This window comes from Lissotriton vulgaris, unplaced genomic scaffold (genome assembly GCF_964263255.1).
Source record: "Lissotriton vulgaris unplaced genomic scaffold, aLisVul1.2 SCAFFOLD_504, whole genome shotgun sequence".
NCBI classification, from domain to species: Eukaryota; Metazoa; Chordata; class Amphibia; order Caudata; family Salamandridae; genus Lissotriton; species Lissotriton vulgaris.
Genome location: NW_028244312.1, coordinates 59660 through 78530, shown reverse-complemented (window position 1 = coordinate 78530; position 18871 = coordinate 59660). Strand labels below are relative to the sequence as shown.

Below are 18871 nucleotides of genomic sequence, written 5' to 3'. Positions count from 1 at the left end.
CTCCTATACAGCGAGTCTAAGGTTCTTGGACCTGGTGCAGCTGCCCATGTGCTGGTGGTCCCCCCATTGTAACAGGGTTTTCCTTCTGGGTTTAACTCATGATATACCCCTGGCAGGGCATCTGGGGCAAAACAAGACCATTACAAGGCTTATCAACAACTTCTATTGGCCCCAGATGAAGACAACCTCAGACACATTATGTAGCTTTTATTCCACCTGCCAGGCCAGCAGGATACCCGGGGAAAAGCTTAAGACTATCCTGAATCCCTTGCCCATCATTGACACTCCCTTCCATTGAAAAGGTAAGCATTGACATTGTAGGCCTCTTGCTCCCCCAGACAGTCTTGTCAACAGGTTCATCCTGGTCTTGGTAGACTATGCCACAGGATACCCCAAGGCCATCCCTATGAGGTTGGTGACGGCAATTCTGGTGGCTAGGGCTCAAATGGGGATTACTACCTGCATGGGGTTCCCCATGGAAATGGTGTCTGACAGAGGCACAAACTTCATGTCAGCATACATGAATTCCATGTGGGATGAGTGTGGGGTACCTACAAGTTCTCCCCACACTACCATCCTCAAACAGACAGGCTAGTTGAGAGATTCAACAAGACCCTCAATGACATGATAATGGGCCCACCTGAGCCCATGTGGTGGAAGTGGGATGTCTTCTTGCAAAGACTACTGAAGGCAGTGCAGCAGACGTGGTTTGGGTTTAGCCCATTTGAGCTCTTCTATGCACTCCCTGTAGGGTGCATGTTGTATATCTGTACATCATCTAATATGGCTTCTTAGTGTCAGTAGTCCTTTCTTAGTGTTTCTATCTTCCCAACCCCCCATGTTACCTAAGCGTGTCCTAGCTAGTATGTGAAGATTCCAGCCTTGGCAGTTGATGGTCTCGTCAGCTGTGAGGTTTACTGCTCTGCAGTAAACCTCACTTAATAACTTGAAGACGTGTCCTGCTGCCTACCTAATCTACCTACAACATTTTGGCGACATTATGATCAGACCAGAGGAGCAGACCAGAAGAGAAGACCAAGAAGACCAGAAGACCAGCACAGCACGAGCAAGACCTCACAAACAAGAACCCACCTATCTGCAGCCAGTATCAAGAATAAAAGCAATTAAAAACCTTCATAACGCTAGAAAGCCTGAAGAAGTTAGCTGCACGTAAAATAAATAAATAATAAAAAAGAATGTAATCAGCATCCGCTGCATGTAACTTAAGAAGATGTCTCACACAACTGCGACAAGAAGTAAGGAGTAGAGAAATCAGTAATCAAAGAAACGCTTTGAAAACTAAAAGAAACCTGCCGGAAGTACCTACATTTTTAGTCAGAACTACTGCCTACTGGCCTTCTAATTGTACCAGTAACCTCGATCACGCAAGAATCTCTAACTGCGTCCAGAAAGAAACAAAAAGAGCAACAATATATAATGAGGAGAACTCAAAACCAGTTGCAAGATAAAGAGAAAAATCAAATAATGAGAAATCAAATCTTCAACTCATCTGCTATAATATGAATTAAAGCAATCAGTAACCTGTGACTACAAAGTCAAGAGCTATCGCGAATAATCCCACCTGCTTCCAGTCAACAGAGGTGTCTGACAAGGGAAACTCTATCAAACTCATTTGTAGTGCATCGCTCACGTAACTCCTCAACAGTGAGTAAATAGTTTGTGTGATGTTAGTGGAGTCTTTAGAGTGTTACAGTTTTTCAGCTGGAGATCCTTTCCCTGATCAGTCAGCCTCATTCTGATGACGTTGTAGAACCTCCGTGGGTTCTGGTGGAGAAGCAGAGTCTTCAGTGCGTCAGCCAGCGTCAGAGGCTTTCAACCTCTGACCCGAGAAGGACTTTAAGTGCATCACTGCGCATGAGTGCGCAACGTCGAGCAGTCATTTTGTTAATTGAATTCCAAGGTCAACGGAACACAATGACACAGAGCACAATTCAAGGTTACAAGAAGATAAAGCCAGTGGCTCTCACAAGCATTTAAAAGAGGGAAACGTAATCCGTGAGTAATTGCTGTGTGACTGCCGTACCTGTGCTTTCTTCAGTACTCCTGTGCTCCGATGGAATAACATGTGTATGTGTCGATTGGGAAGTGGGGGCAATCAGTGTGTCTAGTGTCAACGTTGTTTTGCATAGGATATTGCATGTTAATTTAATGCCAAAAACGAGCCTTATTGAATCTTCACTACATTTCAAAGACTGTTACAGGGTGCAATATTGTACAATACTGCTATCTTGTGGATGTTCAAGGTATTTAATTAGAATCCTTTTCTTCTCAAAAGCTGATATGAAAGTACGAGTGAGGTGAAAGCAATATTTAAATACCTATGTGTGAACAGGCTGAAGTGCATACAGTCATGAGGCATCAAAGAGGAGTGCAGAAACAGTAATATTAGCATTACAGCAAAATCTTTTACTGCAAAATGTTCAAGATTAGTGTGGTTAACTCAGCATCATGACAGCTTTTAAGAGAGAGTTGCTCTTAAGTAAGTGTATAGATATAAAAAAGTCATAAAAGTGATGCCACCATTCAGAAGGATTAAAAGAATATACACCTCAAGAAAAGAAACACAACTGGAAATTTGGAATGTGGTTTTCAACAATGGCCTGGAGAAAACTATGGCAGTGAAATGCGAATCTAATGGGACTCAAAGTCAAATTCAGGCAAAATTAAGGACTGGCAGTAAGTCCAAGGACCGGTAAAACTAGGAGGGACAAAAGTCCCGGAACAGGCAGTAGTCTTAAGTGGAAGTCACAGAATCACGATGGAGAGCCGGTACAGAGAGCCCACAACTGGGACAAAGGTCCCAGAACCTAGCAGTGGTCTCAAGTGGAAGTGGGCAAACGCCCCAGTACCACAACAGGGTGTCCCGAGACCTAGATGGAGAGTCCTGTGGTCTAAGGAGATAAAGGGTCCATAGTGAACAAAGGTTCCAAAAGGAGACAAAGGTCCCAGAGAAAATAAAAAGTGAACAAAGGTTCCAAAAGGAAACAAAGGTCCCAGAGAAAATAAAAAGTGAACAAAGGTTCCAACCTGTCCAGAAGGGGACAACGTATTTTCCAGAATCAATACCGGTAGCGGACAAAGGCTGTGCTAGAAGGGGACAATGGATGTCACAGAATCAGCATCGGTAGTGGACAAAGTGTGTCCCAGGACTGGAAGAGTTCATGACCAAGATTCGTGACGGACAAGAGCTCCAATACCAGGACAAAGTTTGTGACAAAGTGGTTCTTTGAACCAGTATAAATGTTCCGCGATTTGAAGCGGGTTGTATTGCCCACAGTTCTGAGACAGTTTGTCCACAAAAGAAATATAATTTAAAGGAAACTCACTGGCCCTTATCACAACTAGAGGCCCACAACCAGAGGAAAAGAACCAGAACCGAGACACCTGGTCCAGAATTTCATCTTGGACAAGAGATCTGGCTCTAAATGTTTCTACGGGAACATCCTTCCAGAACTTTTGACCCATTGAGGCATTAGTTGAACTGTTCTATCTTTAATAATGAGCGGGAAGCCGCGACGGACAAACAATGATGGAGAAAGAAACTGTCTATTCCCGTTTTTGCTGGCCACAATGATGGATTGTAGAGAGTAGACTGGCTCTTCATGTTTTGTCAATCGAAGGGGAGAAGGTGGTCATCATGATCTTCATCATCTTTCTCAACTTGATACTGATTCTCTTCCTTCGTGCTCTGGAAGTTCATGAGGTCTCTGACCTCCTACGTGTTATATGTTTTCTTCTTCCTGTTTCTCGTGTTTAACTCTTACTATGGTTTTTGAGTCTTTCATTTTTGTTTATCTGTAAAGGGAGAAGATATGTTGTTTATTTGTACTTCATTCAATATGGCTACTTGGTGTCAGTAGTCCTTTCTTAGTGTTTCTATCTTCCCAACCTTCCATGTTACCTAAGAGTGTTCCAGCTAGTATGTGAAGATTCCAGCCTTGGCAATTGATGGTCTCGTCAGCTGTGAGGTTTACTGGTCTGCTGTACTATCTTAATAAATCTATCTTAATAACTTGAAGACGTGTCCTGCTGCCTACCTGATCTACTTACAACAGTGGACCTCTAAACCTGGTGAGAGAGGGGTTTTAACAATCTCCCAGGAAACCCCTCCGGATGTAGTCAGCTACATGCTGACTCTCCATAACCAAATATAGCACTTTTGGAGGAGTGATAAGGACAATCGTAAAGTCAGTCAAGATGTAATGAAACTCTGGTACGATCAGAAGGCCACAACGCTGGACATTCAACCTAGCCAGAAGGGGTGGGTCATGTAGCCTGTAGAACCCAGAGGTCTCCAAAACCATTGGACAGGCTCATATGAGGTGAAGGAGCAGATGGAGGATGCCACCTACCTGGTGGAACTCAAACCCCCCTTAAAGCACTTAAAGGAGCTCCAAACAAACTGCCTCAAATCCCACTTTTTAAAGTCTGAAGTTACCATGCTCCTGGTGACAGATGATGGAGTGAAAAAGGAGAGTGAACCTCTCCCTGACCTCCTTTCTACACAGGAGCACAATGGGTTGGTAGAGGGCAGTAGGCCCCCCCTACTCTGACCCAAGAGCAGCAGAGTGCCTGTTGCCAGTAGTGGGGAGTGTTTTCTTCACTGTTCTTCCTCACCCCTGGGCTCACACACTTGTGTACCCATGGCATTGATACTGGGGACAGTATACATATAAAAAAACTAAATTTACAGGATGTTGGATAAGGTGAGAACCAGTAATAATGGAGAAGTCTCTGAAATGATGGTGTTAGGGGTGATTTTTACCTTCTGACATCCCCTGGTACAGCCCAGTGGTGCTGGTACCCAAGGCTGCCCTAAGGGGCACCACCCCTGAACTTGGTTTCTGTGTGGATAACCAAGGACTCAGTCCCGTCACTAAGATTGATGCTGACCCCATCCACCAAGATGAAGAGCTCATGCACATGCTTTGAGCTGACATGCTCCCCAGTATCTTTGATCTCACATCAGAGAACAGGCAAATTGCTCTGGCTGAGGTGGCGAAATAAAGGTCAGCATTCTTAACCCCAAATGGCCACCTCCAGTTCTGGGTGATGCTCTTTGGCTTACAAAATGCCTCTGCCACATTTCAGAGGTTGGTGAACAGGATCCAGGCTAGAAAGGAGGCATTCTGTGCCACCTAAATGGACAGCATAGCTGGCTTCCATTACAGCTGGGAGGAACCCCTGTACCACCACCAGGAGGTACTCCAGGCATGGCAGCAGGCCAGTAAGTGACAGATAGGGCAGGGTACCATGCTGTATCTTGGCTACATGGTGGGCGCGTAAAAATGTACTTTTCAGTTTTATATTTCTATGAAGTGAAAAACTCTTACATTTGTTTTTTGCTACTGCAAGGCCTACTTCTCCCAGAGGATAACATTTGGTAAACTTATTATATTCAATAGGTGATAACTTACAAGTGGGAGCAGGTAAGTTTGGTGACCTAATAATTGTAATTTGGATTTTAAATCACAGTCCCGCAAATTTCACTTTTAGAAGATTAATATAACAAAATGAGCAACCCAATATACTCTTTTGGGCTGGGGTAGATAACTGTTCTGTAATGTTGCCATCAAGTGATATCGTAGTGTATTTAAGCAAAATTAGCAAGTGCATCCTAGACATCTGTTCAAGGCATCCACAATAAACAAAATGCACAATTCTGTATGTACATTCGAAAATAAAGATTAAATCAATCCAACCGGGGGTATTACTTCTCTTTGCCCAGCATTATGGAACCTATGAAAGTAAGAAAAAAAAGGACTGTACCTTCTTTCGAAACAGGTGAGGAGAACCCTAAGGGCTGGACTAGCTCCCACTTGTAGAGACAAAGAAGGGGATTCCAAAGGTCAGTTGACTGACCTCCTGTTTAAGCATGAGCGGAAAATCTGTTCCGCTCGCGGATTTCGCAGATTTTCGGTAAATTCGCAATCCGCGAGATTCGCAAATTTCCTGCAAAATCCGCAAATGAAAATCCGCGAACGGAACGGATTGGGTCAAAAGTTCAAGCTGACTTTTGTAACTCTTTTAGAATGGCGCCAGCAAGCTGCCAGAGCCATTCTAAAATAGTTACACAAGTCAGCTTCAACAGGAAGCTCTAATAGATAAAGTAACTTAATTTGACCTTCAACTGGAGCACCTGCAGCATTCTAAGTGGGGCTGAGGGCAGAAGGGCACAAAAGTGGGACAGAGGGCAGAAGAGGACAAAACATTAGTGGGGCAGAGGGCAGAAGGGCACACGCAAAAATAAACAAATCTGCAAATTCAAGCAATTTTGCGAATTTTGCGGATTGCCAATTCGCAAATCCGCAAATCCGTGAATTGCCAATTCGCAAAATTCGCCCATGCTTACTCCTGTTAAGCTACAGGGACACTAATGCTGCAAGAAGCACACATAACAGTCTAGCTGAATACTTTCCACTAGACCTGCCCTGGACCCTTCTGGTGGCTTCCTTGAGAATGAGTGCTGACCCCAAGTACTGTTCCTGAGGTAGTGGAACTCTTGGCTGATGTCAGTGTATACCCCAGACCTAACCCTAAAAGTGGGGATTTAGAAATTGTTGTCAATTTTTCTTCAAGAGAATCAATATATAACTGTGACCTCCCTGCCAGCGGATCTGCCAAGGTTGCATCAACAGTAGAATTACCTTGCTGCAGCTCCATCTATGTTCTTCATCAGGGCTGACATCGAAGTCGCATCTGATAACTTCAAAGCCTTCAGCAGCTCCAGCCTGCAGCCCTGTACCACTGAGCGAAACCCAAGGCTGCAGACTGGAGCCAGCAAAGGATTTGAAAAAGTTGAACGTCTTTGATGTAGGCCCGGGGAAGAACGTAGCAGGAACTGCAGAAAATCTAATCGATCAGTGATGCACCCAAGATTCTCACCCATGGGTATTCCTTATCCTGCAAACCTCTCCTGGCAAGTAATGATCCGTGGAGACCAGCCTTTCGAACACCATGTCCAAAGGGCTGCCAGCTCATCCCTGATTTACTGACTTTGACATTGTTTGCTTGTTTTAAGTTTAGCTTTTCAGACAGCTTTAGCTTCACACCAAACAATTGTTTTTTCAAACAATCCATACATTATATAGATGAATAGAGGAGGTTTCGGGCCGCAAGCTTCAACCATTGGTCTGTTAAATTGTCATTCACACTTTACTTTTCACTCACAACAGCATTCAGCATGGAGCAATGGGTGAATATTGGTGGCAAGTGCAGGTAGGCGCGATGTGGCGAGCATATGCTAAGTGTTTTTTTTTTAATTTGTTTATTTTATTTTCACTAATTCCGTTGTTTGCCACTTCCACCCTCCCACCCCGCACCACTGTGCTTACCTGCACGGTCCGCCACTGAGGGTAAAGCCAACTTTACCGACTGTATCCATTCTCTTGGACTGACTTCATAAACTGTTTGCATCCTATTCACATTCACCTCAAAATAGTCCCTTTCTCTTCAGTGAAAAACCTGGTTGCATAGATGATTTTCCATTGTAATTTTCTTTTTCATGTTATCTTTAAATAGCGGCTGTTTATTTTCCTGTTCTTTGGGTACCCACTTCAATGGAAATGCATTTACTGTCTCATTTTCACGGTTATAAAGTGTTAAGATAACATTGCAACCTTTTAGATGCTTAGTTTCGAGAGCTTGGCTAGCTGTTTATATATTCTTGTCCTCTTCAAAATAATAATAACAATAATAAAATACATGGCATACCTGAAAGGTTTATATATATTTAAAAAAATACTTGTAAAACAGCCACACCAAGGAATGTTTTTAAAAATTAAGATTGTTTAAGAGAAGCATATGGTGTTCACTTTTTTATAGCATTTATGTCTTTTTGTGGCACATTCTTGCAATAAAAAATAAAAAAAAAACGAATAGCCATCTTATCACCCTGCCAAAGCCAAACCTAATATATGAAAGACACAAAAGGTGATGGGAGTTAATGATTACAATCAACCAAACAACTTGCAATCGCTTGGGATAGCATTCTAATCAATTGTGCTTTATAAAATGATGCTGGTGCAACAATAACTGCTTTCTCCAGAGTTGTGGCACATTTCACAATTGCAGCACTGGACACTTGACTGGATAAAATGGCGGTTGATTGTGTGTTGACCTTTTTTTACACTATCGTGAAGACGGTATTTGTTGTCACATACATCCATGCAAATTAATGATTCCTTCAGGAGGATCCTATTCCGCTTAGGTCTATGGATTTCTGGAAGATATGGGGGTCTCAGGGGCCCTGCACCACATTACAAAGTGGTGTGTGGACGTCATTTTGCATCAGGCCTTTGGATTGGAGTGAGCCTTCCTCGTTGCATGCTCAGCAGACATTGCTGGTAAAGGTGATGCCAAGCCTTGTACAAGTTGATTCAGAAGGGACAGCTATTGTGATGCTTCTCTGTAAAACTATGCTCAGAGGCAGTTATAGAATGTTGATCAACATTGACTGGTGCTAGAGGTATGTGTGCGTGCAAATGCTTGTGTGTGCCTATGTGTGTGTGTGTTTTAAGTCTCAGGGATGGATTAATAATGCATTGGTGGCGACTAGGAGAAGGCTACCTGGTTGTGAAGCTGAGTTTACCTTAAATATACCTCCTGTTCCTGAGAAGCGAAATATTATTATTCGATATTCTTGAGGGTTATTTCTGCTATTATTAGTTTATTCAGAAACACAAATCTACTCAATTATATATTTCCATGAAATGATTCACTTACTCCAAATGCAAGATCCCACAACAGCCAGGACTAGAAGGACACTGAGTGAGACAATTATCCACAGAGCAGGTCTCTGAAATCGGGGACTTTGTGCATCAGCTGGAAAATACAATGAGCAAATATACCATTAATCGTCTAATAATTCATAATTCTGCAGAATTTCGATCATTGTGAGTACATTTTCAAGCAATGAATATCTGGAGAACTCCAGCTACAGTCAGAGATGTTGGGTCATTCATCAATTTGCTACAATTGTATTACCCATATACTCCTAGCTGGTCGCAAAGGATATATTGTGAAATGTCTCTTAAAATTAGTCAACAGATCTTGTATTTCTTAGATGTAAACACTCCTTGTTCCGTGTCATGTTATTTCAAGGAGTTGCATATGATAATCCATCTGCTGCACGATATGTGTAATGTTTATTCCATTGTTCCGGTGCACGGTTTTTCTTCGAACCCATAACAAATTAATTTATCAACAAGGAGCGTTGCCGTTATACCAGATTTGCTGGTCCCTGCGTGGCTTGATAAATGTAGAGTAACGCAACGCAGTGCAAATCTCAGCCTTATGTTACTCTGGCCCGGGGAAGCAATCCAGGAGTAGAGCGTGGATGTTCACTTCCCACACATCCACCCATGGATCTTCCCACATTCCCAGATTTATCATCACTGGTAGACCTGGGAATGCAGCAAAATGCTAAGCCTCCTAGGGGAGGTTTAATGAGGAGAAATATATTGCTTTCTCTGCATTTTGCCTCGTTTTATGGATGATACATTCTGCAGCACAGATAGAAGGAGGAAAATGCCTCAGAGGATTCATTTTATGCAGGAAGGTGTCACTTCCTGCAAAAGTAGTCTACAAGATTTCACTCGGTCACTTTTCTGACCCTGCAGCGTCAAAACCTTGTGCCTGCTTTAAGCAGACATATGGATTGACGCACCATGTTGGACATAGGCAGGATTGGAACAGTGCTGGAGTTGCGTCGCACATGCGGCACAACTCCAGGACTGCGCCAACCTTAATTCGGCAGATGCAACACACATCTGTTTTTCCTTGCGCCATGATGCGCAGCATTTGTGGTGGTGTAAGGGTAAACTTGCGTGAGGCTTCTTTCCTGGCGTATCCCTGCTGATTTGCAAGGATGCGCCAGGAAAAGTAAATCTGCTCCCTTGTCCCTACAGGGACACGGAGAGGCACGCTGATACTTTTCAGGATCACCCTACTTTCTCCCATTCATGACAAGCACGTAGGAATTTGCATTCCTAACGTGCTTGCCATGCACAAGGACACGAGCTGGACTCTATCGGTCTTTGGCACAAAACTATTTCAGTGAGAGGGTTCTCCCACTGAGGGAGGACACTTCTTCAATATGCTCTGAGCACTTGAATGCCAGAGGTGAGTTTGGCAATATTTTGCCTAATTTCTTTTTTGCTCTGAAATATACCTTGTTATTGTGACTTGGATTATATTCCAATCATTTTCCACTGGGTTCAAGGGAACAAGGCTGCACCTGGACATTTCCAAGCTGTTGTTTTATGTGGAGGCTGCGAACCCCTAATAATTTAACCACTGAGGAATGTAAATACACAGATGACCCCGAGCACACGACGCCGGAGGTTAGTGATGATAACTTTGTGGTTCTTCAAACATTTTTCAATTCAACTGAGATGGCCATAAGCACGTATTTACTATTGGGAGAAATTGTGTTTTTGTAGGTTGTTTAAGTGCACGCTGTGCCTTTCGTCCTGGATTACATTTACCAATGAGATTATATCAGAGACAGTATAAACTCCTGCACAAGGTATTGTCCATTCTTGGATATGCTTTAATAAATATAATTTATTTTTATTTTTTGGCAACACCACAATAAGGTGTTTACTGTTATATATATTTTTGATAGGAGGATTCCATCTGTATAATATAAATGCAGTTCGCCTTGCAGTGTCGGCAAGGTTCGCTCTCACCTGCATCACTACATTAATCCACTGTCTGAAAACACAGAATTTTAAAGTACAGTCATTTCTCCTTCTATGCAGGCAATTCACAGTTATTGTTTTTAGACTTGAAGAAGTCCCTGCAATGATGTTTCTTTATTCTAACACAAACCAAAGGCGACTACAATAAGTGGCATTATTTGTCTCAGAATGTGCTGCACGGGATGCTTAATTTGTAAATGAAAAAGGAAGAGGTGCAACTAGGCCTAAAGTTTGGGGGGGGGGCTGCAACTTCAAGCACCAGGGAGGAGACAAAAGTGGTGCCAATTCAAGAAAACAGAGTGACAAACTCTGCATTTTATCATATTGGATAAAAACAATACAACAAGGGCCTCATCTATCAGGTTTTGGCATAGGGCAATGCAGCATGTCACCATGCTGTGGTGCCCTACATCAAAGTGAAAGGGCATCAATGCACTGTATTTATTCAATATGTTGCCTTCCTGTCCTTTCCCCCGCTCTATTGCAGTTTTGGTAGCCTAGCGCTAACACATTTTGCAACACACTTGGAAAGGGGAAAAAACTAGAAGAAAGAAAGTAATTTCTCCTTGTTGTGCCTACTCTGGGAAGGCATAAGGTTTTTCCGCATCCTCTGGTTGACATGGTTTGGTAACTCTGGGAAGCATCAATATCCATGGGTATTGTGCGGGAACACCCACTGCAATGCCCATGGAACGCTCCCTAGTGCAGAGTAATACAACGTAGAGATTTGCGCTGCCTTGCCTTACTCCATATCTATGAGCCCATACAAAGCCCTCATAAATATGATTTTCCAGTTTGCGCCACAGGAGGCTCATAAATATGCCCCCATGTTTTGTGTATTTATCCCTATTTACAGGCTCCTGACAGAAGTTTTAATATATAAGTAAACTTCTACGGATACAGGAAAAGATGTTTTCACAACCCTTTTGAAACTTTTAGGAGAATTTCATTGTGAAAGGACAAAGTGCTCATTAAAAATGCATCATTATATGTCCAGAAAGGCAACCTTGCCTTTATATTAATAAACTCTATGGGGTCTATTGCGATCCGCCTGCCACTGTAACGATAAACGGGACCGACAGCCAGATGCGGTGGTCCCGCTAGGCCCATTAGGATGCGACCGCCACCCTGGCGGTTGCATCCCACACATTTTACATTGCGACGGGCGGTGCTGTAATCAACACCCGCTGCAATGTAAAATATGCATGTTGTGCATTGGCATGCACAACGTGACAGGCACCATCCGGTGCCTGTCACCATGAGAATGTCAATGAAGGGGGGCACTGTCGCGTTCTAATCTAGGACCCTGATCGATACTGTGACCCTATGCCCCTATACGGCTATAATCCCTTTGTACCCCTAAATTGGCATAACCGATCAAATGCAATATTCAGAAACTCGTCTCTGGCCTCACACGTTCAGAGCCACATTTCAGAATCACTTCCTCTGCAGCTTCCTTTGCAGCTCATTAGTGCAAATGACACAGCAGAAGCCACTATCTAAGATTCCTAGATTACACTCCGAGTTCTTCAACAAGATAAAACTCAGCAACCTGGGAAAGCCCCGCTTGCTATGTTTTGATTAGTAATAGAACTCTAATGAGCACTGAGAGATGATCACTTCCTAGTGACATCTTTATTGACGTCTTATGTCCAAAAACTTACGTCAAAAAAGGCACCTTTCAGGTATAAATATTACCAACGTTGCCTTAAGCAAATGCTAGCTGCCTCATAGACATCGCTGCCGTTATCGCTGCTGATGTTATCGCTGCGAACGAGCGAATGATGGTGTGGTGAACAGAGGAGCTGAACAGCCGTCCCTTGCAGAGCCCAGCAGATGCAACCAGCCCACGGACGCTGCCCCTCCTCCTCCTCCTCTTTGACGCGCTGAGAAAGACGCTGTCTTTTCTCCTGCCGAGAAAATCCAGCTCCGGCGTTTCCAGCCTACTCTTGCGAGTGACTGGGATATCGAGTCCTGAAGGAGATACAAGCCCTCCAACATTCTATTCCAGAGGTATGGTGTTGACTAAACCGTTAGAGAGAATTCTTGAAGCAAACCTTGGCAAAACCAACTTAACTAAAGCTACTTACTTACTCCCCTTCCAAGTATTAGGCTTAGGTCAGGTACACTGGGGTAGGCGTAGTTAGAAGCACCAGTTGAGTACGTTAGTCAAATGTATATATGAATGTATATATGTTTTATTCATTTTAAACCATATCAATGTTATTACAGTATTATTTTGCAATCCTCATTTTACTGTACGCACTTTTTATAATAAGTCTTGCAATTGTGGCAATTCATTTCTCTTGTATGAGAAGAAAGACTGTTCAATAAATAATACCTTTTCATTGAAAACACCTGTCTCTCTATTCTCTGCATATTGGTGAAAGTAATCTGCACAACTGACTGAGTAAAATAACTGTCTATTGTTTCACACGACTCTAGAGATTGACTCTTATTCTAAGGAGCAAAGTTGTCATGTTTATGCGGTTGTTGGAAAACTGAATCCCTTCTTGTCTGTACCGGGAAGCTGATCACTTCCTATTCAGTCAAGAAAGTTTCCAGTGACCTCTGAGCTAGTTGGTAACAAACCCAATTAAGTTTAGCATAGTCAGTGGAGGCCTGGAAGATCCGCACTTCTACATCGATACTACTGTTTATGTTATTCCAATGCGCAGGGCCTATTGGGAAAATAGGAACTACACTACATGGCGCCCAACCTGGCGCCCAATGTTTGGTAAGGCGATAAAACTAACGCAAGACGTTAGAATAACAGAGACCCCTTTCTACCGTAAATACTCCAATAGACGTCTGGAGTGGGTGAAAGGTTAAAATCCGCCCGAACTTAGTAGGAAGAGATTCCTATGTAAAGCTCTGGTTTATTCAACGTTGAAGGATACAGTGTTCCAAACTATTGTGCACCTAATCTTTGTCTCCTTGGAGACCTGCTCTGCAAAAACCTGCATTTCATAAAATGTCAGACTTAGAGAACGGAACCACTGGGGGTGCAGTAAATGCGACTCAGCAGGGTCCCGATGAAACTAATGAACTGGGTGCGATGATCATCCCAGTCAACATAAGAAAATCTATAACGTCAAAACTTATAGAAAATGGACTGACCACACAAGGTGGCACAGTCGTCTTATTGATAGAGGCACACGAATATCGGCAGACAGAGGCATTCTATTCTTGGATAAAATTTCCAGCGGCAAACGCCGCAACACACGAGTTCCACTATTACAAAATAGGGGATCCACCGGAAGAGTACGCTCCTTTCGAGGAGATTGAAATCCCATTAAAATTCCAAGAGCATCTGCTCTGGTTTAAAGGCGCCCTAAAACATAATGATCATATTACCAGGCTCGGTCCACTAGGTAGACCAGGAGCAACGTGGCCGGTTCTAGCCAGCTACACACCACATCCGGACATTGCAAAAATGTCTAGAGAAGAGCTGTTAGTACAGCTAAAAACATTAATTAAAATACAAAGACAATTAGTCTAATATGTAATGCTGACTGCTACAGTCCAAACAGCTGTTAATGTACCACAGCTGACCCCTCATCAGGGGAACACAAATAAAATTACACCACAGAACATACAATCATGTCTTGGTAAAACACCCATAAAACAGGAGCAAATTCCTTTCTGGTTAGCGCAGAAAATTACTCAAATAGAGGCAGTATTTTCGAATACTACCCCTATTGAGAAACACAGAATTCTGACCATCTGCCTTCCAATGGGGGTCGCACCACACGTGGAGGACTGTGACACTTGGGGTACAGTCTTTGCTTCGATTTACACGAAAACACAATACCAGAAGTGCTAAAACAGATTCAGAAAGAATACGGTCCAGAACCTGCTTTAACTCTTGGTATGAAATTACTGAAAGACTTCAAGCAGGTCTCAGCTATATTACTAGCCAACATTAAAGGAGAAGCAGCATCTGTGGCGATCCGAAAGAAACAGATATAACAGATCAACCAATTGAGCTTGCCAGAATTATAGAACATTTTTATGAAGAACTAGGCAGAGACAGCTTGGGTGGAAAACCAATAAAGCCCCAACTGCTCGAAAATCCTGAAAAATTATTTAATAAAAATAATTCAAACACTCCTAAAAAGAGCTGGGATGGAAATAAACAATCCACTCCCAAGGAAAAAGTTTTCCAGTCCAGAGGAAGGTCTCCTCGACGGAGGAAAAGAACTCCGACTCGAGAACACCAGTCTCCCCAGAGGGAGCCCTCTGAGAAAAGATATAACCTTAGAAATAGGGATAATTTGAAGAAGCCTGATAGATATCAAAGTATTGATACACGTCCCTCTCGATCTTTTTCGCAGAAATCGGAAAGAAGAGGACGTTCAGACCCAGGAGAGCACACCAAGTCCAAAGACAAGGAACCTGCTCAAAGTAAAAAATATCAAATTCCAATAAAGAAGGTAGCTAGTATTAGAGTAATCGAGCATGCCGAGAATACTGAGGACACAGTTGAAAAACGGGGAGTGGGCACAGACAATGCTAGACAGTGCAGCAGAAATCACCATAGCTCGCAAGATCCTGATGAGTCATCTGGAGACAGTGAACTGCTGACACCAGAGTTAGCGAGCCCCATAACATATACGAAATAACACTTCATATAGAGGGTGATAAGACTAGGAAAATAAGGAGTCTATTTTGGGATAAACTCTCAAAAGGCTATGACATTCTGTTAGCTGAAAAAGATTGGCCCCCGGAGTTTGTCAGGGAGTGCCCTCGTGGCGAAGAAATGATTATGCCTGCCTTCTCTAATCACATCCCGATTCACACTAAATATACATATGCAAGGAAATGGGCAGTAGCCCAGGCCCCAGCATTATATAAAAATCATGTAGGATGGGATGAGGACTCTCCTCCTCACAAAATCCAGTTAAAAAGTCAACCGACTGCACAAAGGCAGTATCCCATTAAGCAAGAAGCTAAAAAACAAGTCAGGGAGATTTTAGATCAACTTGAATACCAGAGGGTGATTGAAACATGCACCTCTCAAATGAACAATCCTTTGTTTCCTGTCTCCAAACCGGATGATTCATATCGTCTAGTTTTGGATTACAGACTCCTTAACGCATGTTGCTAAACATTTGCAGTACAAAATTTGCATAGTGCTGCACTAATGAATAACACAGTTAGGAAAAAATATAAAACTACATTAGACATATCAAATGGTTTCTTTTGTCAAAATATTGCACCAGAAAGCTTTCTCAGTAATGGGGTCTCAGAAAAATTTCTGTAGGCTTCCACAGGGATTCAAGAACAGCCCAGGACTATTCTCAGCCAGACTAACAGAGTTACTACAAATATATGATGATGAGGCATTATCTTATGTAGATGATATCTATCTCACAGACGACGACTTGGAGACTCACTTGAAAAGAGTGAACACCATAATACTTGGGTTTGCAGCAGAGGGTTACAAATTCAACTTTAAAAAGTCTCGAATTGCCCATCTGACAGTAGTATTTTTAGGATACGAATTATCAAGTGAAGGGAAAAGCCTAGCGGACAACTTCTTAGAGAAGTGCGCTGCGCTCCAAGCACCAAAAACGCTGAAGAATTTACAATTGATTCTAGGTTTTCTGAATTTCGCAAGAACTTACATCCTAAATTATGCAGAGAGGGTTAAACCTCTCTATGAACTAATTAAACCTGATTTTAAACCAATCACTTGTTAGCAAAAACAAAATTAGATACACCTGATAACACACGCGATCTTGTAATCAAAGTAATCCCAGGAAGATGCGGATTCACGTACCTGACCTCTAACGAGGGAGAAAAGGTACCAATAGCTTACAAATCACACTTGTACACACAAGCAGAAAAAACATTCAGTCCCACAGAAAAAACTGTGAAAGCAGTAGAAACTACATTAGCAAATGAATGAGAACTAGCACATGGCAGAAGGATCAATATCCTCACAGCGGAATCCGCCTTCGAGGCGCTATTCAGCCCAGTAAATCTGCCCACAGTGTCACTGGATCCGAAATGGATACAGTGTGTAAATTCTCTTGGAGCGGAAGATGTGAAATACTTTTTCACCCCACAATTCGAAAAACTGAATGATTTGACTTATGAAGAAGAATATCCTCTGCCAATCGAAATTCTGCCTCTCCCGCAGTACGCCTGTATAATCTATACAGACAGATTCGTACAGCATTTCAACGTAGAGAACAAATCCTACGATGCAGCCTGCGCGATTGTTAAAGGTCGCTGGCTGTGCGGTAAATTCAGACCGAAAATAACAAAAACTGAATCAGTTAGAAACTGTTCGGCTCAGCGAGCTGAAATCAGATGTTTAAAGATGGCGCTTGAAAATGCAGAATGTGAATTCCCAACACTAATCGTGTGCGATTCGCATTTTTGCGTCAAATCTTACAATAATAAGTTGCAGAGCTGGATTCAAAATGATTACAAAGATGACACAGGTGCCACAATAAAGCATAAAATGCTTTGGAAACAGGTAGTTCTTTTACAGAAGGAACTACAAAAGACTCACGTGATACACACTCTGAGTCATCAACGTGATGGCGTTCACGTTGCAGGGAATTCATTGGCTAATACAGCCACAGCGGAAGCAACTATACCGGCTTCCGTAGCCACAAAAAAGCGTTCAGAAAAATAAATAGATGGGGAAACCATGCTGGCAGTAAAAACGTCCGTAAAAGGCGACTGTGCAGCACTACCCGTGAACTATCCACTCAATTATGCATACGTAATTGATGCAAACTCCGTTCCTTTTGCTCGAATCCCTGGAGTGGGGGATAGGGTAATTCCAAACACGGACCGGCGAGGTTTCCTCACACAGGAAGCACATATGGGGTTGGGTCTGAGACACCAAACAATCAGGGACTCTCTGAAAGAATTACAATCAGAGTTCTGGTGGCCGGGAATGAGCTTAGATATTCATTGTTTTGCAAAAAATTGTGAAGACTGCAACAGAGATCGCAGTGGAGAACCGGCCAGTGTAGTGTCAGGAACCCTAATAGAAAGCATAAGGCGATCTATCCGCGCAATCAAACAAGAGAAACGCATCCCATTGTATATCATTAAGACAAAATCCACTTAAAAAATGTGTCCCCAGCGCTCGGCTGACGCCAGAACGATTATAAAAGATCTGCGAGTCTTTATCGGCACATACGCAATTGCCATGTTCCATTCTGGCCAAGGTCCTGCGTTCAGCTCCCGAGTTTATAAGAAGGCCATGGCCAGTATGGGCGTTGGCTTGCGATACTCTTGTCCATCACACCCCGAAGGGAACAGTGTAGTGGAAAGAAAAAACCGGGACATAAAGTAATCTATAACAGCGAAGGTATTAGGTTCGGGTGATGGGTGGGTCAAACATTTAATAAGTGTCCAGTTAAGTCATAACAATTTGCCAAGAAATTCTCTAAAAGGTTTCAGACCATCAAAGACCGTTTGGCTGTTTTACAGGACTTGAATGAAACAAGAAAATCCTTAAGCAACATAAAGATAAAGCAACAGCCAGATACTACTGACGAGGCACCACCAGCCCCAGCAAGGCCTGTCTGGATTCCAAAGATTGGGGATCTAGTCAGAGAAAAAATAGCGGTGAAGAAGGAATTTGGGCCTTCTTACAGAAAAGCAGTACCTGTCTTAGCTATCAAAGGAACAAGATCAGTAGTACTACCACCCCTTGCTGGTAAAAAGGAGAACAGAGTTGTATCAATCGACCTGTTAAAACCACAAGCATGTGGCCTATAATCAACAGTAGGCCCAGTGGACTCCCGAGAAACAACAGAATACCCAAACTTGCAACAATTCAAGAGGTTCAAACTGAAAGACTAATCACATTTGATAAACCTGCAGTGCACAGAGAGGGACTACGCAATAATGCCATGGAACTCGTGCCTCTTGAAACACAGATTGAAACAGTTCGTCAAGAAACACCATTCTACAATGATGCGGCATCAGAATGTGCTACCGAAAGGCAAATTGAAAGAACAATTCCAACAATTGACAGAACTGCCTCTGGCTACTTCAACAACTTTGACAACTTTTCCGCAGATCAAAGCAACCCTGAAGTGATGCCAGAAACAAAGACTTTTAAAGAAAAAGCAACAGAACTCTTTCATCAACTTTTTTTGGGCGGCAAGATG

The 18871-nt window shown here is 42.8% G+C and overlaps 1 protein-coding gene across 1 annotated transcript in view; it reads right to left on the bottom strand.

The window, feature by feature from the left end:
* The window catches only part of LOC147668102 (killer cell lectin-like receptor subfamily B member 1A), a 216027-nt gene that overhangs the window by 166409 nt on the left and 30747 nt on the right, over positions 1–18871 (bottom strand). The window contains exon 2 of the mRNA XM_086948781.1: positions 8746–8844. Coding sequence (XP_086804907.1) covers positions 8746–8844 — 99 coding nt within the window. The remainder of the gene's footprint in view (positions 1–8745; positions 8845–18871) is intronic.